Source organism: Adiantum capillus-veneris, unplaced genomic scaffold, assembly GCF_014529385.1.
Source record: "Adiantum capillus-veneris isolate H3 unplaced genomic scaffold, ASM1452938v2 Hic_scaffold_278, whole genome shotgun sequence".
NCBI classification, from domain to species: Eukaryota; Viridiplantae; Streptophyta; class Polypodiopsida; order Polypodiales; family Pteridaceae; genus Adiantum; species Adiantum capillus-veneris.
Genome location: NW_028221406.1, coordinates 141261 through 165902, shown reverse-complemented (window position 1 = coordinate 165902; position 24642 = coordinate 141261). Strand labels below are relative to the sequence as shown.

The 24642-nt window shown below is 40.3% G+C and overlaps 2 protein-coding genes across 2 annotated transcripts; both read right to left on the bottom strand.

Annotated features, from left to right (window-relative positions):
- Positions 1-19430: 19430 nt before the first annotated feature.
- On the bottom strand, positions 19431-19850 carry LOC147417325 (uncharacterized). The gene has a single exon (XM_086507716.1). It carries the CDS (start codon positions 19848-19850, stop codon positions 19431-19433), a length of 420 nt encoding a protein of 139 aa, XP_086363842.1.
- A 154-nt stretch (positions 19851-20004) lies between these two features.
- On the bottom strand, positions 20005-20675 carry LOC147417324 (uncharacterized). Its single transcript, XM_086507717.1, has 2 exons — positions 20196-20675; positions 20005-20067 (listed from the first exon to the last, which is right to left on the bottom strand). The coding sequence occupies exons 1-2, from the start codon at positions 20673-20675 to the stop codon at positions 20005-20007; spliced, it is 543 nt and encodes a 180-aa protein (XP_086363843.1).
- Between the last annotated feature and the right edge of the window lie 3967 nt (positions 20676-24642).

The following is a 24642-nucleotide window of genomic DNA, read 5'->3' as shown; positions in this document are numbered from 1 at the left end:
AACCTGTACCACTCCTGGCACCTCTCGCAATCTCTAGCGAACCCAAATGCATCACAAAATCTCGCTCTCGTAGCGAAATCTGACATCCACAATCTCTAAGCTGACCAATCGAGATCAAACTCACTGTCAAATATGGCACATAGCGCACATGTCGTAACAAGTAAGATGCACCACTCGGTAATGACAGTCTCACATCTCCTGCACCTGCTATCGCATGCATCGATCCATCGGTCAAACGTACACTGCCAAGCATCCCACTAGAATAGCTACAAAACCATGCACGATGCGGCGTGACATGAAACATAGCATCTGCGTCTAGCAACCACTGCGAAGGGAGTGCACTATCCACATGTATAGCATCTCGTGCATTGCTCGAGGTAAAAGTGACATCCCCGTCACTAGTATACTCCGACACTATATGTGCCTCAACTGTCAAAGCAACTGAGTCCATGGTATCACTACATACATCTCTGAGACTGCCATGTCTCCTACGATGTCGCATACGACGAAAACAGCGCCGTCTAACGTGTCCAGAATGACCACAATACCAACATGTCACATGTCGGCGTGCTCGTGAATGTACATGTCTCACACGAGTCTGTGATGACTCAGATCTATCATACATATCATGTAATCTGCGCCCAAGTGCTCTCGAAGTAGTCTCATACATAACAAGAGCATATACAGATTCCGCAAGGTGCAAAGAGAGTGTAGATAGTGCCATCTCCTCTAGCTCCTGCCACTGATCATCAGACATGTTTGAAGGTCTACCTACATCACCACTCAATGGTCGATGCAACCCTCGCTGTGTCAATGCGTCAAGCATACACTCTCTCCATGACGCAAAGTCTGACCCATCAAACATGCGCATCTGTGAGAGGTCACAATCTAATCGATCACCTGTCTCTGCCATGAGCACAATGTAGCAAACTAGAAAGCAAAACCACCTCACCAACAACACCTGAAAACTGTCTACCAATATGGCCAGAAACACAATGTAAAACCTGTGAGACACACTCCAAAATAGAGCTCCCACAATGTCAATACAAGCCTCGCATGCTCTAGTATCACACTGCAATCTGTGAGCTAATCACCAAGCCCACACTGTGCGGTATCGATGCATACACACGTACAAATCTCCCACCTGTAGAGAACACCGCACACAAATGCTGAGTGCAACCCGCAATCTCTACCTAGATCGCATAAATGATACGCATAAAACTCCTGGGAAAATTTCGCCAGAGTTTTGACGCACAATGGCTATCAACACAAAATAACCATTGTCCTGCAAGCTCAATACAATGAGCAATCAATGCGCATCAAACTACACTCAATATACATGCATAAGCTCTGCAAAACTATGACAAACAATGCTCGAGATCACAAGACTCTCCCACCTGAGAGCAAACCATTGTCTCAAGCAAAGAAAGATACACAACTCCTCACTCTTGCGAGAGTGGATAAATAAACACAAAACTGTGTCCAAACTGACAAAACCTGTCAAAGTGAGAGTAAACACTCGATCACAAACTATGGCGAGAATCTGGGAAAAATCCGACAGAATTTCCCCTGAAAACCTGTCAAAAACTCAAGTACAATCTCTACCATAAACCATAACACTACTCAATGCCAATGAGTAGAAATGCTAAAATGGCTCCACATTTTCACATACAATGGCAATCCGCACTCAACGTACATCAACAGAGTGACTGCGCATAAGCAAACGCCAAAAGATTTGCAATCCGGAAACTTGATCAATGTGAAAACAATGCTCTCAAGAGAGCTTACCGGCACTTGAAAGTGCTCGCCAAAATGCATATATAATGGGCATCAACCATGTGCCATAACCATATGCAAACCATCCGCAAAGACCATGAATCCAAGTACAAAATCACTGCCAAAGTATCCTATGAAAACCAGTGAAAGAAGCTCCACCTGTGTGCTCCAAAAACCTGCGTGTCTCAAGAGACCGTTTCGGTGGTGTGTAAACGCCTCCGTACTTCGTTGCCCAAGTCTACCAAAAAACCCTCAAACCACAAGCTTAACACAAGCTGCAATTGCATCTTCGGCTCAGAATTTATGCACTCAACTTCAAGCATCTCCCGTGCTTCCAAAAGTGCATCAAACTCGCACACAATGCGACAACAGAAAATCTGGAATTTCTGTATACAGTCAGTCTAAGCTGAATATTAGCAAAACGGTGAGGAATTTGCAAAAAGTTTCTTCTGCAAAGTTGTAGACCACGTTGAAAACAGTGCTGCTGCGCACTTAGTTTTAGGACATCACCTTCACTTACACACAATCTTCCACACTCCTTTCTGAGCTTCCACAAGAGCATACATCACTCTCAATTGAGCTCACAAGCTCCCATTGCATTCTCACAAAGCTTCCAAGCTTTCTTAATCTCTCTACCGTCGAGAGCGAGCGAGCTATCGCCTCGAAGCTCTCAAAGCCGTCGTGCTCTCCGCGGTCACCGTAGCTCTGATACCAATTGAAGGGGATCGATCGGGGAGCACCACAGACAGAGAGTGAGAGAGAGAGAAGGAGACACACACACACACAGATATGGGTGGCGAGACTCAATAGAGTGAGCAGCCCCCTATACACTTATGCTATGTATAAGGTATACAAGTCAATGGGCGCCCAGACTCTGGGCGGTCGGGCAAGGCACAGACGCCTATACCCCAACAAATTTAAGCTTGTCCATGTATTTTAAGCTAAAACACATGAAAATAAAACATTGATATTGATCGAAACATCAATTTTGACTCCATGTTTACTTTACAATCTACAACCAAATTATCTTTTATCTAGTAATTATTACTAAATACATCTTTAATGTATTTGAAGAGAATACATTTTCCCTCTCAATATCTCGCAGTTAGTTGTCTACAATTAATATTCTCTATCTCATAAACTATTCAAAAATCTTTTAAACCATATTTAATAAAGAGTTCTAACCTATTATATTTTTTTGGATTTTAAAAACTTCAAAATTGAGTCCTATGACATTCTCTCCCTCTTTGTAGGATGGTCATTGTTGAGATGTCGAGCTCTACACCTTGAGCTGGCATCCACTACGGGTCTTGGCTGCTTACGGCATTTACTCACTGGCGCGTTAGGTGACCGACACGGAGGATCTCTGCCAGTGATTCTACAGCTGGACTACACTTATAGTGCCAGCCTAGTACGCTTGTAGCGAGTTCACACTTAGTGACCGCATGTACATATGTGCTATTTTTCAGCTTTAGCACTTAGTCATTTTGTACTCTCTTTTCTGTGAAGAAGAAGAAGAAGCTTTCCATCTCTGTGTGCTTTTTGCTTGTCTTGTGTAGCTCTCTTGCATCCTCATTCTTTACAGTCATTCTGTCTCTGACTCTTGTTCGGGATCTTGCAATGAAGTCCTCTCTCTCTCTCTCTCTCTCTCTCTCTCTCTCTCTCTCTCTCTCTCTCTCTCTCTCTCTCTCTCTCTCTCTCTCTCTCTCTCTCTCTCCCCCTCTCACCCGCTCTTTCTCTAGATGTCATTGCATCCAAGGCATTGTAGTTACTGTTCAACGTTTTTCCGAGCGCATTGTACTTTCCTTTCCCACTAGCCTAGCAATCCTATAGTACATAGAAAAAAGGAAAAATTGCCTACAACCATATTTTCCTGTAGGTACTTGTGGGTACCAAAAAAAGGTCAAAACTCTAGTCCCGAGGTGTAATTAGAGTAGAACACCCCTTTTGAACACTCTGATGCAGTACCTTTATTAGAATTGGTCTCCAGATGCATCTTGAGACATCATACACGTATGATGTCCAATTTTATAGAATTTCAATTTTTCCTCATAGAACCTTTACAAATGCCTTCTTATACGCACAATAGCAACCAATCATGAAAAAATATCTATAGAAATCTTGAAAATGTCCTCATAGAACCATTCCAAATGCCCTCTTATAGAACCCTTGAAAATACCCTCTTATATGCACGACACCCATCGACCATGACAAAATATCAATCCACTATGGACAGGAGACCTGGTATGACAACATGACTCCTCCCTCTCTCTCCCTCTACGAAGGATGATTGTTCTATCAGTGGCTCTCATTCGGGCTTATGAAATGCAATCCTCTCTCTCTCTCTCTCCCCCCTCTCTCTCTAGATGCCATTGCAAACAAGGCATTGTACTTACTGTCCAAAGTTTTGTTGAGCGCATTGTACTTTTCTGTGCCATTGGCCTCACAATCCCATAGTAGATTAAAAAAAGAAAAAGTTGTTTGCATCCATATCTTCCCTCCTACAGGCAGTTACTCCCACTATACCGGTGCTAGCAAGCTCCCTACTTATTCAGCCTATAGCCTTGCTGAAAACAAACTAAACAAAGCAATGTGGACTTAATCACCTTGGAGGGTGTTAGAAGGAGTAGATCCTAAATGGAAATGGCTCTTGCTGAGGTAAAAAGGGGAAAAAAAGAGAGCTCTAAATGTGCCTGATAACGCATTTCTAAGGTGGGACGTTTGGAAGCTTGGAGAGTCAGGATTCACAAATCATAAAGCCTTTGAGTACTTGTAGGCCAACACTTCCAAAACAGACATGCACACAGATACACATACACACACCACACACCTTATTTTAGTGAAAAATGGTTGATGGAGCCAGGGAAGTTCTCGACCCCAAAGTACAAAAAAAGGGGAGCTCATCGAAGAGAGCCCAATAAGCACTACCTCCATACACAGTCGTCGATGGAATGATTTAAGACTTATATATAAGCAATCCTAAAGAAACTCAACAAAATCCCATCTTAGCAGTAAACTTACATGCACACATTAGTATACACATACACATATCTTATTTCTGTAAAAACTAGATAATGGACATTGGAGAGTTCCAAACCTTGAAATGTAAAAGAATGGGGCTTCTGAAAGAGAGCTCGAGAAGCCTTGTCTCCCCACATGTGTTATTTAAGGCTCTGTGAAGAAACAGTTGAACTTCAAAATATGTCAAAGAACAACAATTATGCACTACATGGAAATGCAAACTAATGCATGCATCGATTGCTAATAATCATGCATCCCGCTTATAGGTGGAAGTAGTAACTCATGGTAAACGTAGCCAAAAGACTATGGAATCTAGAAAGCGATTTGTGTGACCTATTGCTATTAACAACCAATACAGAAAAGAGAGACCGAGTCCGATGATAAAATGAATAAGTAGAGGAGGTTAATTACTCGCCATAGATCCAATATCAATCAAAAGAATTAAGCAAATTTAGCATGCATAGTATTCATGCTGGTATACTTGATTAATATATAGATTACTCAATACAAGCAAACACTCTAACGATACTTTCCTTAATGCTGGAATTAACGTTGATAGACCACTTTTGGCGAGTACAAAGTAGCATTTATATGCATGGTCATATGTATAAAAAGATGTAAATACATTAATTTGGGAGCTTAGCAAAGTCGTTTCAAGTGTGAAAAAAGATGCAACGTGTACACATTATGAATAGGCAGGCTTGCGTGCTAGCAGTCGAACACATGTACATACCCAAGCAGGGTATTGGTGCCTTGGATATGATTCTAGATGGCTTATTTCGGATCTAGAGAATGTGTTTGAGCATTATAGAATGTAAATAATCCAAGCGACAAGTATAGGTACTCTCATCCCGCTCGAGAAGCTTGGACATGTAGTAACTGTCTATTTACGGTGTCTGATTAACGGTGATGCATGCACCGCCCTAGAAGTGGTAAAAAATAGAATGTTGGGATGTGGAAAAGCTCTCTGGGTATCGCAGTTCAAGCGTACAAAATTTGGTGAATTTTGGAGTCCATTTGGGATTTTTCGCATGAAAAATGCCCGTCGGGGCTCAAAACTGGCCAAAACTGGGTTAAGAAAAGGTAAAAAAATACCAAAAATGGTGTGAAAAGGCTTCAATTTTCCACATCAGTGACGTTTCCATGAGTGCTTGAGCTGAAGGAGAATTTTGGAAGCCAAGTCTTGGCACTTTCACCTCTCTATGTGGGGAAGGAAGCAGGGTTCCTATAGGTGGTCTAGTGCAGTCTCGTAGCGTTCACGTCCTGTTTTTGAGTGTGTGGAGGAGTGAATGAGAGCTTTCTCTCTTCAATTTTGCACTTGGGAGAGTCTATGGAAATTCTAAGGTTTCCATGAATGTGTGTGTGCGAGGAATTGAGGGAAGAAGGTGCGGCTTTCTGCAAGACTATGTGACCCTGTATCGTTGTCATTAGGGTTGGCGCTACTCCAAAGAGTCCAACAGAGTGGAGTTTGGTGAAGGATTTGCTATGTTTTGAGAGTGGCCTTTGTGGCTAGATTTTTTGACTTTGTGATGGTTTTTTCTTGTGTATTTTGGTCACCATCAAGTGTGATTTCAAGTGTTGATCAACTCGACTCACCTTGTAGTATCTGCGGGCAGGCAAGGGCTTATAGGTCGAGGCATTTGGAGTTTGAATTGACCTTGTGGGTAGTATTTTTATTGGCCTCTTGAGTGGTGGTGTGTGTTGGTTGGAATTTAAGAAAATTCCTTGTGTGGTGTTGAGTTGTCTAGGTGTGTGAGTGTGCGCACGACGTCCTTTGCTCCATCATCCTTTGGCGATCCCACTGGGGAGCGAAAATTTTCCGGTTGTGCACCTAGGTGAAGCGGTTTTGCTGTGAAGTTTGATCTTCATTAAAGAAAAGTGGTGGTTTTGTTGAGGTGCAAGACTTCAACTTTTGTGGAGTTACTCACGCAAGGGAGAAGCAACTCTAAAGAGATGGCTTATACTCGGCCAATGTTCATAGGGAAGGAGGATGTGAAGGACTAGATTGCGGAGTTCGAGTGGCATACGCTTGGTATGCACATTGTGAATGACGAAGAAAAGCTTCATGTATTTCCTCTTGCCCTGAAAGAAGAAGCTCGGGAGTGGTTTGAAGGTTTAGAGGAAGACAAAAAGCAAACATGGGAGCAGGTGAAGCTGGCAATTTTTAATAGGTTTGGGAAGAAACTAACTGCAATAGAAGCAACGACAAAATTGAGAGGTTTGTAGCAAGATGTTAATGCTAACTTTAAAGAGTTCTTGCAACACTTCAAAGGACTTTGGATTCAATTAGAGGCAGCATCCCAAGTACCTCCAGGTGATTTCTTTAAAGTGCGCGAGTTTATGGATTGTCTCCATCCAAGTGTAAGGGAGAAGGTCGATCAAGATGAGCCTGCTACATTCGAGAGATCTGTGGAAATTTCCGAGGCTAAGAGCAAGAAGATCAAGAGAAGGTGGGAGAAAGGCATGACAGATGTTGAGCCAATTGTGGTGCAACCAATGGCCCTGTGGTGACGGATGATAGAGTGGAGCGAGTGGTTCAAGGTCCAGATCCTGTTACAGCCCGGGTTTTGCATGATCTCGCCGGTCAGTTGAAAGAATTAAGAATTAACATAATGAATAGGTGCCAAAGAGAAGAGCGGCCAGTTGGGAGAGGTACGGGACGAAGGCTACAAGGTAGATGCTACAATTGTGATGAAGAGGGTCACTATGCCCCTTATTGTGATGAAGAGGGTCACTACGCCCCTTATTGTCTTAAACCAATGAGAGAGAGAGGAGGGATATACCCCTTATATGAACGTGGTCGAAGGAGAATAGAAGAAAATCATCAAGAGCGGGCACTAGAAGCAACACCGCCGCAACAACAACCACAACGGTTGCCTAGAAATGGAGAAGGTAGAGCTATTAACATCATTACCCTTGAGCATCAAGATGTGGATGTTTTGCCCAATAAGAGAGCTAGGCATGATAGGGAGAAAGAGGCAGAAGAAGAGAGGGAAACAAGAGCAAGGAAAGGAAAGGCTAAGGTAGAAGACAAACCAGAAAGTAGCAAGAGGTGGCGAAGAAGGAAAATTTGTCCAAAAGACTACCTCCTTGGCCAAGGTGTTGAAGACTATGATATTGTAGACGACATACGAAATCAAAAGGAAAATATACCTTTTGATCAATTAGTGGCTTTGAATGCTAAATTGAGGAGGCAATGGACCAAGTGTGTGAGTACACGGCTTCCTTTCAAGAAGGAAAAACATCAAAGCATGGTGTCATCCTTGAGGGTTGGTCACCCAGTGGATATGATGCCAATAGTTGAAGCTTTGCTGGGAAAGAAGATGGAAGTGCAAGCATATGTGGATGGTGGTGCCCAGGTGTGTGTCATGACCGAGGCTATCATGAAGGAAGCAGGCATTAAGATGTCAGTGAATGCTTTGACCCGTATGAGGATGGCCAACCACAAAAAGGCAAGGTGTCTTGGAAAAGCTGAAGATGTGAAGATAAGTGTCTTGGGGATTGAGTGCTTGGTTGATTGCTATGTGATGCAAGCAGGTGAGAATGCTTATCCGATCATTTTAGGGAGGCCATGGCTTATAACCCTTGGTGCTAAGCAGGATTGGGGCATGGGCTTGATCACCATCCCCGAAAAAGAGAAAGGAAGGACCATTGTCTACAACATGAAGACACACGAGAGCCATACACAACCCCTAGCGGAGATGCAAGATACAGATTCGACAGAAACCATGTGATACGATAGTGATGCTTCGTCTACATCATCTAATAAAAGAGTCCTCAAAATAGAGTGACGTGAGACGCAAGATTGAAGGCCACAATATGAATAAAGCTAAATTTGCTCGAAAATGTTAACGCCAAAATTAGAAAATGATTGCGGACACTTCACGAAGACGCACGTCGAAGAAAGCTACATCAAGCTCAATTTGCAGTAAAAACAACATAACTTTTTGTTGCGAACTCCGATTGACACAAACCTAGAACTCAAATCGAAGTGCTCGAGGAGATGAACAAGTTTTGGATGAAAAGTGCCAGTGCTATGCTCCATAAACTTGAATGAAAAGTGTCATTGTGCTACGCTCCATTGCGCTTTTTCCGTTTCTCCAAATTTTGAGTAGAAGACACCCAAAAATTGAGACGAAGTTCAGGGTGTCAAAAAACAAATCAACAAGAAAACGTAATCAATGATTTATTATATCGATTATCAATAATTACCACAAAAAACACAAAACAACCACAATTAACAAGAATCAATCCTCAAAAAATAAAATTTGTAGCAATTTTGAATCTTACATGCGAATCGCATACACATATTGTTTTGTCACCATGAATTGAATCGGCGCATGATCGTTACCCCTCTAATACCATGTTGAGATGTAGAGAGAGAGAGAGAGAGAGAGAGAGAGAGAGAGAGAGAGAGAGAGAGAGAGAGAGAGAGAGAGAGAGAGAGAGAGACCATGTATGCTCCCAAAGACTGATTCATATTGAGGACAAGATACAAATATATAGGTGAGACCAAGTTGAGTAGAGTGAGCCATATATAGCTCCAACAGTTTGTTCCCAAGAGCTTACCTATTTCACTTAAGTAAATCCTGCCATCTTTAAAGAAAACAAGCTCCTTTGTCGAAGAATCTTCTCAATCCCTCCTTGCATGGTCAGTACTATCTCACCATATGAATCCATTTAGAAAACCTTCTCTACTTTGGTTTCGTTGCCCTGTAAATTGACCTGATGGTTGTCCCTTCTCTTCTAGCCTTGTAAGCTTTAACTTTAGCTCTTGCATTCCTTTAATAATATCATCCATGATGGATTTGTCACTCTTTGGAACCACAATCATAGGCTTCATGGGACCCTTGAGAATACTTGGGGCTTGAGTAGGGTTGACTGTCATCTTGTCTCTTCATTGTTGTCTCTTAGCTAGCAGTGAGATGGCATCTTCAACCTCATTCTAATCACTCTTTAAGTCGTGTTCCGCATCCTTATCCTCAAGTAGTAACTCTAACTTATCTTGAGTCTCTTTGCGTGCATCTTGAAAAAACATCTTTGTTTTCTCTCAATTTAGGTAGCCTTCTTAGTCCTTGAAAGTTGATCATAACGGTGTTCAAATTTCCTTAGTCGTTCGGTAGGCGAAAGTCCCTCTTTTGGTCGAATTACCCAGTCTAAAAAAGTCATTTTTGTCACTCTTTTGGATTCCTCCATAAAATATTATTCTTTTAAGGCTAACTCGAATGCTTCCCATGTTGCCCCATGCTCATTTCTAATTCCCCTTACATGCTCTCTGATCTAAGGAACCACAGCTAGCTCAAAACTTTGTACCATCTCTGCTTTGGGCACTCGATGACCCTCCATCTCCTTTACATATCAACAAAGATTCTTAGTTAAGATTGAGATGTAGAGAGAGAGAGAGAGAGAGAGAGAGAGAGAGAGAGAGAGAGACGAGACGAGAGACACACCATGTATGCTCCCAAAGACTGATTCATATTGAGGACAAGATACAAATATACAAGTGACTCAAAGATCACAATGTGCAGATGTGGAGTGTGCATAGTGCATGGTACCTATAGGATTACAATGTCATATGTACAAGGCTATTACAATAGCAAAGAAGCTAATCTAAAAAGAGTGAGGCCGAAGCAACTCCAAGCTCCGAGCGCAAGAGGATGAAACGTGACTGATTGAGGCCTTTGGTCAGAATGTCTACAATCATCTGGTCACTTGGACAGTGTTTAGCCATAATGGTTCCTTTGCGTACTTCATACCTGACATAATGATAATGGACAGCAATGTGCTTTGACTTATTATGTTGAACATAGTCTTTTGTAAGACTAATAGCACTTTGGTTGTCACACCGCAAAGGTGTGCTAGAAAGAGGAGAGTGACCAATATCAACCAGCATTTGTTGAAGCCAGATAAGCTCAGGAGGTGCAAGTGATCCTGCAACATATTCTGACTCAGTCGCAGAAACTGCAACACAAAGTTGTTTCTTTCTAGTCCAAGAAAGAAGAGAACCATTTATAAAGAAGCAATTTCCACTAGTAGATCGCATAGATAAACGTGCGCTTGCCCAGTTTGCATAAGTGTAACCCAAAAGAGAAAGAGATTGCATAGAATCCGATGCGACTTGTCGTTGATAGACCAAACCAAAATTTGTAGTGCCTTTCAAGTATTTCAATACACGCTTTGCTGCAGACCAATGCTTAAGAGAAGGACGTGCAAGATGTTGTCCAAGATAATTAGCAACAAATAGAATATCAGGACGAGTGTTCATACCAACAAAATGAAGACATCCAATCAAGTTAGCATAAGGCTGATTTGTGACAAGTTGACCGCCATTGTCAGAACTGTTCTTCGTAGAACTAGCAAGACAAGGTGTGTTGGTTGAATGTGCGGATTCCATACCAAATTTTTGAATAGTATCTGCAATAAACTTTGATTGTAGAAGGAATAAAATACCTTTCATACGATTCCATTGGATTTGAATGCCAAGACATGAGTGAATCTCTCCAAGATCCACCATATCAAATGCAGAAGACAATAACTTTTTCACTTGTTGAAGAAATTCTAAATCATTGAAAACAAGGATGGTATCATCCACATAAAGAGAAAGAATCACAAAACTATTATGTTGGCCTTTTATGTATAAGTTGGGGTCTGAAGAGCAAGAGATGAATCCTTTAGAGGTGAGAAAAAGATCAAATTTTGTATACCAGGATCGCGAAGCTTGTTTGAGACCATATAGTGTCTTATGGAGTTGAGCAACAAGGTCTTCTTTACCTGGAATAGAAAACCGTTCTAGTTGTTCCATATAGATTTCCTCTTCCAAGTCACCATTAAGAAAAGCAGTTCGCACATCCATTTGATGAGCTTCTAAATCAAATTGAACAACAAATGCCAATAAAACTCAAACACTTGTGATGTGAACAATTGGTGAAAAGGCCTCTTGATAATCAACATCAACTACTTGGGACTAACCTTTTGCAACTAAATATGCCATGAACTTGTCAAAAGATACATCTGATTTTACTTTTGTCTTATACACCCACTTATACCTAATAGCTGTACGACCAGGAGGTAATTCAGTTAGTATCCATGTACCTTTAGAAATAAGAGAATCGTACTCTGCTTCCATAGCCTCTTTCCATTCATCCTTTTGTGGTGAAGAGATAGTTTCATCATAAGTAACGAGATCTTCAGAAGTAGAAAAAGCATTATCAACATTATCGTCATCATAAACATGACATGAGCCATGCTCAAAATCAATAGGCAGATCAACAAAAATGTCAATATCATCATTGGAAGCATTCAGAATGGATGGTTGTGAAGATGAAAGTTACTCTATAGCAAGAGTTTCATCATTTGAAAGATATGGAAAAGCCTGAAGCAAGGATTTAGTATCATCAGAATCATCCATGGACCATGAACCTCCCATAAGATGTTCATTAAAAGTAGCATCACGATTCACAATTACTTTCTTGGAGGAAGGGTCAAAGAATTTGTAGCCTCTAGAAGTGTCAGAATATCCAATAAAAATAACTTTAAGACGAGGAGCATCAAGCTTTGTTCGTGTTTCTTTGGGAACATGAATATAAGCAATATATCCAAAGGTTCAAAAATGAGATACAGAAGGAATGTCACCTACCCATGTTGTGATGGGAATCTTAGAAGAGGGTGCAGTAGTAGGAAGATGATTTTGAATAAATACTACTGTGAAAGTAGCTTCAGTCCAAAAAACACGAGATAAACCAGAATGAACCAGCATACATCTTACAGCATTGAGAATAGTGCGATTCTTTCGTTTAGCAACGCCGTTCTGTTGAGGTAAATATGGAATAGTGTTTTCATGATGAATTCCATTGCCAACATAGTAATTCACAAACTCTTGAGAAACATATTCGCCTCCATTGTGACTACAAAGATTCTTAAGGCGACGACTAGTTTGAAGTTTGGCAGCCTTATGGAATTTTTTGAAAACAGATAAGGCCTCAGATTTTTGTCTAAGTAGAAATACAGTCGTATACTGTGAGAAATCATCAATGAAAGTAATGAAGTAGCGATATTGTGATCTCGAAGAAGATAGAGGTCCACATATATCAGTATGAACAAGATCCAATACGTCATGAGAATGAGTTGTATTTGAAAGAGGAAAAGGGATTAGGATTATGTTTACCAAGAGCACAAAACTCACAAATTCCCATATGGGGATAGTCTTTAAGATCCATGCCATGAACAAGATCACGACACTGAAGATCAAGGAGTTTTGAGAAATCAGCATGAACAAAATGGTGATGCCATACTTTGCAATCATGATCACCTGGAGCAGTAACAATATTTGTTGTAGCATCATTGAGAGAGAGTTCAAACAAATTACCATTTCGAGGAGAAGTGGCTATAGTCTGTCCATCTTTCTCAATTTGGCATTTGGTATGATCAAATCCAACAAAGAGACCAAGATCAATAATTCTACCAACTGAAAGAAGATTACATTGAAGATTTGGTACATGTAATACTCCTCGCAAAATTTGAGTGGAAGAAGACAAGGTACCAACATATAAATCTCCAATACCCTTTAATTGACAAGTCATATCATCAGCAAGATAAACCACACGTTGAACTGGTAGTGGATGATAGTTATAGAGCCACTTAGACTGATATGTCATATTTCTTGTAGCACCAGAATCGACAATAAAAAGTGAACCATCAGGTATATGAAGTATTTTTTCTAGAGCAACTAAACATAGGACGTAACTTGTTTCTAGTACAATGTTGTTTCGATATTCAGTAGCAAATGCTCTTTTATGATCTGTGTCGAATCGACGCTTATAGCACATATGAGTGGGATAATCAGATCGTCCACAATATTCACAACAAGAGGAAGAAGAGTCTCTAGATAAACGTGGTTGTTTTGTGGTAATATTATATTCGTCATCATATTGGCGTGCCCAACAATCATCTTCAGTATGTCCATTTCTGTTGCAATAAGAACTACCTCACCCTACCAAAATCACCCAAACACTGTGGATACCCCTACCATTTCACTGTGCATAGGCGTGTGTGAGTTAGGGGACTTTCTCCATATTTTCTTAAAAAACCTCAATTAGCTAGTCACTGGGCTAGTTGAGCCAAAAAAATAAAATTTTAAATTTTAAAAAGGTATATTATGGCCTCTTTGTGTGTAAATATTTCATTGTATATAGGGCCTAAATATAAGGATTTTTTATAATTATTTTGATATTTATTTAAATATTCCTACCTAGGTGTGTGTTATTTATGCTATGTACATTAATTCACCATTACCACAAATTTTCTTACCATTTTGCATACTCTTTATTCCATAAAGAAATAATTTCATGCAAGCTTCTCTTATTTTTGGTGTAACTCCATCCCAACAAAAATCCAAAAAAACTAGTTTTATTTATGTGTATATTTTTTCACTATTGTGATTTTTTTCTTCCTACATCTATTCTCTATTACTCTCATAAATTAGAACACCAAAAGTATTCATTTTTTTATGGTATACTTATAATGAGAGATTTATTTTGACCCCTTTATATTTTTTCCACCTATATTATTTATATTTGACATGTACATATTTTTTTAGACCCCTCAATATTTGATTTCCTTAGTTGTACTATTCATTTATATCATGATCTCAACAATATCTTCAATCATAGACCTACCAAATAAGGTCAAGTGTATGTGGCATGCATGTATGCACTATGGAGGGCTCACTCTTGGAGGCATTCAAAAGAATCATCCAAAGAAGGACGCCACAAGGACTTTGTGCAGTGGGAAAAGACAGTCGGTTTTGCTCAATTTTTAAAGGTCACTTTCTCTCCAAATTTGAAAAGGTGATACAAACAAAAGTTGTAGCTTGTGGGCTGAACTTTTGCCTCAAATGTTTTCATATTTTTTTGGGCTACGAGCTGTGAGCTATGATTTTATTGGTGGACCCCAGTTTGCCCATGCCATGCAACCACACTCCCTCTTTCACTTTATCGTTTTCCACTTTCACACACACTTCTCCACTCATCATCCCCACCTCTCTCACCACTCCTCTCTACATCCTACTCACCTTCTTCTAACCCTTGAAGAATAAGAGAAACCATGGTGAAGTCATGTCTCCTACACACACTTCCATTCCAAAATTGACCACATAGTCTTATTTTTCCTCCTCCATATTACCCATATCTATAAAAAAACCACAAAATTCAGCCTCTTCTCTTGAAAGACAGCATCATGGTGATTGATTACTCATATTCAATTACCTTGATTCCCAAGGAAGGTCAAGAGTGGAGAAAAAACGTATCGTCAAAGCTAGTGGACCGTCAACAAGCTGAGGCTGAGGCGACGATTTCCAAGGACAACATCAAAGAGTTCATCGCCTTCAAGGATTAACAACATCTTTGCTTTCCACCTAGGAAATCCTTGGCCTTGGAAAGGAGGAATAGAGTGCTGGCCAGAAGAAAAGCCGTTAACGAGAATAGTCAGATTCATGTCTTGCTCTTCAGACCCCAACTTATACATAAAACGCCAAGGTAGCAGTTTTGTGATTCTTTCTCTTTATGTGGATGATACCATCCTTGCTTCCAATGATTTAGGATTTCTTCAGCAAGTGAAAAGTTATTGTCTTCTGCACTTGATATGGTGGATCCTGGAGAGATTCACTCGTGTCTTGGCATTTAAATCCAACGGAATCATACAAAAGGTATTTTATTCCTTCGACAGTCAAAGTTTATTGCAAATACTATTCAAAAGTTTGGTATGGAATCTGCACATTCAGCCAACACATCTTGTCTTGCGAGCTCTACGAAGAACACTTCTGACAATGGCGGTCCTTGTCACAAATCAGCCTTATACTAACTTGATTGGATGTCTTCATTTTGTTGGCATGAACACTCGTCCTGATATTCTGTTTGTTGCTAATTATCTTGGTCAACATCTTGCACGTCCTTCTCTTAATCATTGGTCTGCAGCAAAGCGTGTGTTGAAATACTTGAAAGGCACTACAGATTTTGGTTTAGTCTACCGATGACAACTCACATCGAATTCTATACAATCTCTTTCTCTTTTGGGTTACACTGATGCAGACTGGGAAACCTCACATTTATCTATGCGATCTACCATTGGAAATTGCTTCTTTATAAATGGTTGTCTTGTTTCTTGGACCAGCCAGAAACAACGTTGTGTTGTAGTTTCTACGACTGAGTCAGAATATGTTGCGGCTTGTTAGTTGATATGGCTTCGACAAATGCTGGTTGATATTGGTCACTCTCCTCTTTCTAGCACACCCTTGCGGTGTGACAACCAAAGTGCTATTAGTCTTGCAAAAGACTATGTTCGACATAATAAGTCAAAGCACATTGCTGTCCATTATCATTATGTCAAGTATGAAGTACGCAAAGGAACCATTATGGTTGAACATTGTCCAAGTGACCAGATGATTGCAGATATTCTGACCAAAGACCTCAACGAGTCACGTTTCATCCTCTTGCGCTCGGAGCTTGGAGTTGCTTCAGCCTCACTCTTTTTAGGTTAGCTTCTTTGCCATTGTAATAGCTTTGTACATATGACATTGTAATCCTATAGGTACCATGCACTATGCACACTCCACGTCTGAACATTGTGATCTTTGAGTCACTTTTATATTTGTACATGGATGCACAATTCACTTTCACATCATCTTCATTGGTTCATATTTTCACATTGTATAGGGGCTTGGGTTTTTACCTTGAACTCCCCAAGGGTTTTTTCATCCAAATCTAGAGACTTTTGTTTGAGTGGGGGTGTTGGAGTTATATATGGCTCACTCTACTCAACTTGGTCTCACCTATATATTTGTATATTGTCCTTAATATGAATCAGTCTTTGGGAGCGTACATGGTGTACCTCTTGTCTCTCTCTCTCTCTCTCTCTCTCTCTCTCTCTCTCTCTCTCTCTCTCTCTCTCTCTCTCTCTACATCTCAACATGGTATCATAGCGGTAACGATCACGCACCGATTCAATTCATGGTGACAAAACAGTATGTGTATGCGATTCGCATGTAAGATTCAAAATTGCTACAAATTTTATTTGTGGAGGACAAATTCTTCTTAAGTGTGGTTCTTTTGTGTTAAGAAGAATATCATTAGTGTTTTGTATGGTGTTTATTGTTAATCGATACAATAAATCATTGATTACGTTTTCTTGTTTATTTGTTTTTTGACACCCTGAACTTCGTCTCAATTTTTGGGGGTCTTCTCCTCAAAATTTGGAGAAACGAGAAAAGCGCAATGGAGCGTAGCGCAATGGCACTTTTCATCCAAAACTTGTTCGTCTCCTCGAGCTCTTCGATTTGAGTTCTAGGTTTGCGTCAATCGGAGTTCACAACAGAAAGTTATGCTGTTTTTACTGCAAATTGAGCTTGACGTAGCTTTCTTCGTGAAGCGTCTGCAATCGTTTTTTTAATTTTGGTGTTAACTTTTTTGAGCAAATTTAGCTTTATTCATATTGTGGCCGTCAATCTTGCGGCTCACGTCACTCTATTTTGAGGACTCTTTTATCATTGACGTCTCCTTTTCCCTGTTTCTTTTTTAATGACGTCTCTCACATCTTTGGATGTGTATTGAGCATCCTTCTTGTGTTTGTCATTGATAGAACACAGTCGTCATATTTCTCTCATTCTCAATTGCAGCCTTCACCATATATGGTGTGCAGATTCTGCGATCTTATCTTATACGTCTTCTCGCAACCAGATATGGCTATGACTATTCTCGTCAATGGCTTTCCTTCTAGCCAGCGTTCTGTTGCTCCCTTCCAAGGCCAAGGATTTCTAGGGTGGAAAGCAAAGATGTTGTTAATTATTGAAGGCAATGAAATCTCTGATGTTGTCCTCGGAAATCATGTTTGTTTGCCTTATCCTATTGATACGGATCATGATAACGTGCTTATCACTGAAGGACCTATATTTGAAGATTGGAACATTGCGTGCAAGAGAGGGAAATTTTGTGTGTTGCGCAAGCGAAACATGGATGTGTGTTGTGTGCAAGTCGTCGCATGTGCTATGTATGCTGATGTTATTGGTCTGCATGGAGGTCATTGCAACCTGGTTCTACTCGCTACTTTCTCAATATGGCCTACTACAGAGTGACTATGATCATGAGCCTTGCATTCGGGCTTCCATAAGCCTTGCACTGAGCTTCTACACATGCATATGTCTTAAGCAGTCGCACCCAACCAGCTTTCCTAGACTCAACGATTCTTTTTCTTGTTAAAGTGGTTATAGCCGCTTAAGTGCCGACGTTACTGGTCGCATACATATAACACCACAACCGCTCTCTCTTTCCCAGAAAAGCAACATGGCACTACAATCCTTTCCGTGCATGATGAGGAGTGGGACCGCCTGCACCCTAGCCTTCTAGAAGCACATGCTAGGAGTGATTACTTGCTACTTCTCAATCATCTATTCTGCATGTGTCCACATAAGTCTCTTCTTCCTGTAGCTACACAAGCAGACGCTAAATAGGCAACCTTCAACAACATATACGAAGTTGAGCTTTGTGAATCCCACACAATTTCAACTGTAATATTCAAAAAATAATTTGTATAAGCAAAGACTTATCTTGCTAAGATCAAGCATCTCCTCTTCATGGTTGTTGTATATGCCAAAACCTCGATTGTGGTTATCTTTGAAACTCTTTTATAGTCATGCTCTCCGTAGTGCTCTGATACCATGTTGAACCGGAGGGAGAGAGCACAGGTAGATGAGAAGAGAGAGAGGAGACACCATCATATGCAAACCCCAAAGTGTGTCTACTGATCACATGAGATGTGTTTATATAGAGGGAACCAGGGTGCTATATATAGAGATACTATATAGCTCAACATGTTGAACTGGAGGGAGACACCATCATATGCAAACCCCAAAGTGTGTCTACTAAAACACGAGATGTGTTTATATACATGGAACTAAGGTGCTATATATAGAGATACTATATATATCTCAACAACCCCACTAAAATGAAGGTCCCTAACTATGGATGAAAAAACCCTTGGGGGCTCAAGGGAATAATCCACAGCTCTATATATACCCATCGTTATATTAAAATATTTTAAATATACATTTACAATGTTCAAAGGAGCTACATCACTGCTGTTTTACAATGTGCCCATTCAAGGGTTTTTACTATACAATTGAATTGATGCATATCTTTCAAAACCTTCAATATCTTTGATCAGCTTGTATATCTTTGCACCTCTATATACACTTCTTGATGTGACTTTCATCCTGTAAACAATATCAACTCAAGAAACATATCGAGACGTTCATGGAGCAAAAGATGTCGTGCGCACACTCACACACCCAGACAACTCAACACAACACAAGGAATTTACTTGAATTCCTCACCTCACTCACTACCACTCAAAAGATCCCTAACAGAACAACAACTCGTTAATGCATGTCAGGACACCTGAATAGCCACCAGGTTGCCCTCCATAGAACATACAGTAGCCTTTGTAAAAGAAAATCTTACCAGCTCTTTCAAGAAATGTGTGCTCTTGAAAACAGCCTACATCAACATTATTCCTTAGCAGCCAAGCATTGAAGGATAGGATTTTAGAGGGATCCTTGATCCCTTTAACATTGAAGGTTGTGACAATCATTGAGGGGTATTAACAACAATCTGAGTATCCTCTTCTACTTCCTGCATATTCACTTCCAAATTAGCTTTAGGAGGATCTGTAGTCCTCTTTTGATGATAATCCTTCACCATAACTTCAACAGCCTCTAGGGTTTCTGGAGAGGGCATGTCTTGCAAGATGTCATAGACATTAGAAGAGGTGTATACAGAGGCCAAATTTCTTGGTTTGAAGGTCTTCCTGGCAGGGGGAGCCTGAAATCCTTCATAATCAACAGTTCTTTTCCCTTTGTCCCCTCCTCTAGGACCTTTTGAGGAAGAGGTACTTCTAGAATTGATGAGTGACCCAGGCAATCTAGCATAAGAGGGGGTTTTGGAACCAGCCAAAGGAACCACCGTCTGAGATGGAGTTGGTACAGGAGGGGTAGTAGGTTTACCCATGGGTTTGCCAAAAATTTGGCTCCTAGGTATCAAGTTCTTGCTCCCTGGATAGGAAGGGATCAGCTCTACTGTGCCTTCTTTCAATGTTGGACAGTTTTTGGAGAAATGGCCTAATTTTCCACAATGGAAACAAGAGTCTGCTAAATTCCCCCATTTAAGGTACAAGACCACATTGCCTACTTCTTCTAGTTCTATTTCCAAAGTGGATGGAAATTCTCTGTCAGTCTCCCACAAAATGCAAGCTTTATTACTATTAGGGCAGTTAATAGTCGGGCTAAATAGAACCTTCCCTAAGGAGACCACTATTTCAAAGATATAAGGCCACAAGTATGAGGGGAGATCTACCAGTTCTACCCACACAGGGAATTTACTCAATAACTCCTCCTTGATGGTCGTGATTGGCTGCCATTGCAACACATGGACTACTTGCCCACAGAGGATCACAGTAGAAGATGAAAGAAAGGATTTTTGATCCTCGGCCTTGAAGAAGAGCACCTCAAATAAGCCAGAACCAGAATAAAAGATTTTTTCCACCACTATTCTCTTAAAGCCATGGTCAATGAAGCCTGCAACCTCCCCAATGCTTGGGAGATTTCCAGTAAAGTAAAGAACTACAACCCTTGTTTGAAAGATGGTGACCTGATTCCAGACTTTAGAAGAGTTCAGAGATACCTTATGTTGTCCTTTGATAGATGGGTCAGCAGTGAGAGAGTCTTTAAGAGCAATGGACATCGCTAAGGGGTCAAACGGGACATTCTCACCACTCAACACAAAAGAAGATGCTTCACCATTAGGGTTTAGGAGGAACGCTTCGGGGAGGGACATGCGTCAAGGGTCAAGAAGAGACTTGAAAGGATGAAGGCGAGACTCTGCTTCGAGGGCTGGGAGCTGCAGCAGTAACACGGCGAGGCTGATGGTAGAACAGAGGACCCTGCAGAACAGTGGAACCCGCTACCCCATTCTTCTCTCTCTCTCTCTCTCTCTCTCTTTGTTTTTTCCCCTTACCTGTCTCTTTTCTTCTTCTCCCCCTCTTTCTCTCTTTGGTTTTTTACTCTCTCTCTCTCTCTCTCTCTCCTTCTTTCTCTTTCTCTTTGTTTTGTCCTCTCTCTCTCTCTCTCTCTCTCTTTTCCTCTCTCAATGTGTGTGTATGCATTCTTTGTTTATGCATGTGTGTGTGTGTGTTTTGTTTATGCATGTGATCTCTCTCTCTCTCTCTCTCTCTCTCTCTCTCTCTCTCTCTCTCTCTCTCTCTCTTTCAAAGACACAATGTGTGTGTGTGTGAGAGAGAGAGGGGGGGGGGGGGGGGGGGGGGGGGGAAGAGAGAGAGAGGGAGAGAGCGGGTTACCTCTTTCACTTGAGCGCCAAAAACTCAAATCTAAGATTTGAGTTTTTGGAGCTCTCGATTCATGTTTTACCCCTCTCAGCGTCGCTATGGGCGTGGCTATAGGCATCACTATGCAGAAAAGAAAATAGCGACGCTCATAGCGACGCCGTGGATTTTCACTTTTGAGCGTCGCACTGCGAGCGTCACTAATGTGAAGTACCTCTTGTAGTGTTATAAACCGTTTTTGTAATTTGAACAATATATTAATATAACGGTGGGTATATATAGGGTTTTGGGTTTTTCCCTTCAGTCCCTAAGGGTTTTTTCATCCACAATTAAAGACCCTTGTTTTAGCGAGACTATAGCCATGGGTCCCCTCTATATATATACCATCTTGTGTGCATATTCTACACACTTTTGGGGTTGGAATCTCTGTGCATCATCTCTCTTTTCTTATGATCTTTCTTTGTCTTCTCAACAAAAAGAAGACGTGTTGACATTATTGCAAGGGCAATGATCACTTGATGAAGTAGTGTCATAAATTGAAGGCAAAGAGGATTAGAAGAAAGAGGTTGGTTCCACTACAAATAAAACTATTGTAGAATCTTCCGTGATAGACGATTGTGATGCTGATATAGATGCAAAGTGGGAATTTAGAGCAAAGTGGAGTTATGATCCATCTCTACATAATGCATGTATGTCAATTGCTACATATTCTCATGTGTGGTACGTTGATAGTGGTGCTAGAAAGACATTACCTTACATCGTGACTTATTATATTTCTACAAATGCAACAAACTGGCAAAATTCAGATGCCCAAAACATGCATGCCAATGTTTTGCTTATAAAATAGTCTTTGAATCCACAATTGCTCTTGAAAACGTTTCCCCACACTTGTCATAAAATGTTAGCTTATACATCCCACGACATAAAATGCCAGATGCAAAAATTTCCTGCATCAAATTTGAGATCATAAACTGTATATCTATTATCCACAAATTTCACAACAAGACTAAGTCTACCAAGTGTAGATACAGAAAAAAGGTTCACTTTTATTCTAGGTACAAAAAATGCATCAACAAGTCTGAAAGAATTTCCTTTCATAGTAGTCAATACAATCTTTCCAACTCCCTTAACAGGATAAGATGCATTGTTGGCATAAGTGATTGTATTTCCATGAGGGACTGCCTCAAGATTGATATGGTTCCTTCTTTGCCACCTCTTAAAGCACCTATGAAGCATGTTTGTGAAGGCTTTAATTTGGGTAAGATGCAACATTCAAAGTTTCCAAAGGTCTACAAGCAGATTGCTATGTATACTACATAGTGATCTTTCTGGACGTATGCAAACTCCGTCCTTGGGAAATTTCCTTTACTTCGTGACTTTCATTGATAATTACTCTATGCATGCATGGATGTATCCTCTTATATCGAAGTCCTAAGTGTTTATGTGATTCAAGAAATTTTTGGTTATGGCGAAAAATGTCTCTAAATATACTATGGGCACCCTTTGCTTATATCGAAAGGGGGGAGTATATGGCTCATGTCTCATGAGTCTCAAAGCTGTAACAAATGTAAAGTGTTGTATACATCTCAACAAAATGGGTTTGTTGAAAGGAAAAAGAGGTCTCTTATAGAGATGGCATGATGCATGGTCAAGAGTCAAGGTTTTCCACATTTGTTTTGGCTAATGTGAGGTCATCATGTATGCTACTTATATACTTAAAGACCATATTAGGTAAAGTGGGAAAATCCCAATTCCCAGGTTGGACAACTTTCAATATATCATGTATAAAATATAGAGATTTTGTCAAAAATTTGAGTTTTCTTAAGGTCTCATTCCACTTTATGCACATACAATACACAATGAAAACAACTAAAATATCATGGTTTCAATCAATTGGATTATTAGGAGAGGAGTATATTGCATCCATTATCGTTGTCTATGTTCTAATGTCCTACCTACAACTTATCTCAACATGGAGAGCTTGGTTTCTAGGTCCACCACTTGTCCAAGTTAATGTAAAAGTGACTCAAGGTTCACAACTTGTGAAAGCAAGGATCCATTGAGGAATACAATCCACTTGGCTATTTTTCCTTAATTTATTGCATGTGACATTTAAGCAAGGTCCACTTCTAATCTATAACTTCTTAATTTGAGGCATGGGGCATACATAAAATATGTAGCATATGCTCTATTGCCTCATAGGAAGGTTGGTTTCAAGGTGCACTTATCCATGCTAGCCTATCTTGGAGAAATGATGGAGCTTTCTTCTCTCCTTGTTTCAATGGAGACTAGCTTGGACAAGTGGTGGACCTTTGCTTCTCTCTATGTTTCAATAGAGTTAGCTTGGACAAGTGGTGATCTTGGAACAAAACCCCCATGTAAAACATATCATGGGTATTCCAAGTGATTAGAAAGATTACCATTTAAGATATAACCTTATAGGTTGGACAACTAGATCTTGGCTTGGAGAAATGGTGGACCTTTGATTCTCTCCATGTTTCAATGGAGTCTATCTTGGAGAAATGGTGGAGCTTGCTTCTGTCCATGTTTCAATGGAGCCTAGCTTGAACAGTTGGTGGACCTTTGCTTCTCTCTATGTTTCAATAGAGTTAGCTTAGACACGTGGTGGATCTTCAAAATAAACCAACTACTATCAATGTTGCCTAGCTTGGACAAGTGGTGGAGTGTTTCTCTACTCCATGTTTCAATGGATCTTAGCTTGGACAAGTGTTGGACCTTAAAACAAAAACCCCATGTACAACATAGAATGGATTTTCTAGATTTCAATGGAGTCTAGCTTTAACAAATGGTGGAGCTTGTCTTCATCCATGTTTCAATGAAACTAGCTTGGACAAGTGGTGGACCTTGTAACAAACCCTCCCATGTACAACATATCATTGGTTTTCTAAGTGATGGGAAGGAATACCATTCAAGATATAAACTTATAGCTTGGATAAGTAGTTGACTTTAAAACCAAATTCATCATAATACAATGAAATACAGGTCAGCCAATTCCTAAATCTTGAGACCAAACCTCCCATGCTATTAGAGATAATATATTGGATAAGTGGTGGACCTTCTATTATTTTCCCATGCCTAGTTTAGACAACCGGTACACTTTGCAGCTATAAAGGTTGGACGAGTTGTGGAGCCTTGTTTCTATCCATGTTTTAATGGATCCTAGCTTGGACAAGTGGTGGACCTTGGAAAAAAGCTTCCATGTACAACATATATGAGGTTTTCCATGTTTTAATGGAGCCTATCTTGGACAAATGGTGAAGCTTTCTTCTCTCCATGTTGATTTTGGAACTACCTTAGACAAGTGGTGGAGCTTTTCTTTTCTACTCTTCATAATACAATGAAGTATATGTTGGTTACATGGTGAATCTTAAGGCCAAACCTCCCATTTTACTAGAGATGATAGGTTGGACAAGTGGATCAACCTTCTATCATTTCTCCATG

Coding starts and splice junctions, on each gene's coding strand:
- LOC147417325 (XM_086507716.1), bottom strand. CDS start 19,850: ATGGGTAAACCTACTACCCCTCCTGTACCAACTCCATCTCAGACGGTG.
- LOC147417324 (XM_086507717.1), bottom strand. CDS start 20,675: ATGTCCCTCCCCGAAGCGTTCCTCCTAAACCCTAATGGTGAAGCATCT. Junction 20,068..20,195: donor TCCCTGTGTGGGTAGAACTG/GTAGATCTCCCC, acceptor GGAGACTGACAG/AGAATTTCCATCCACTTTGG.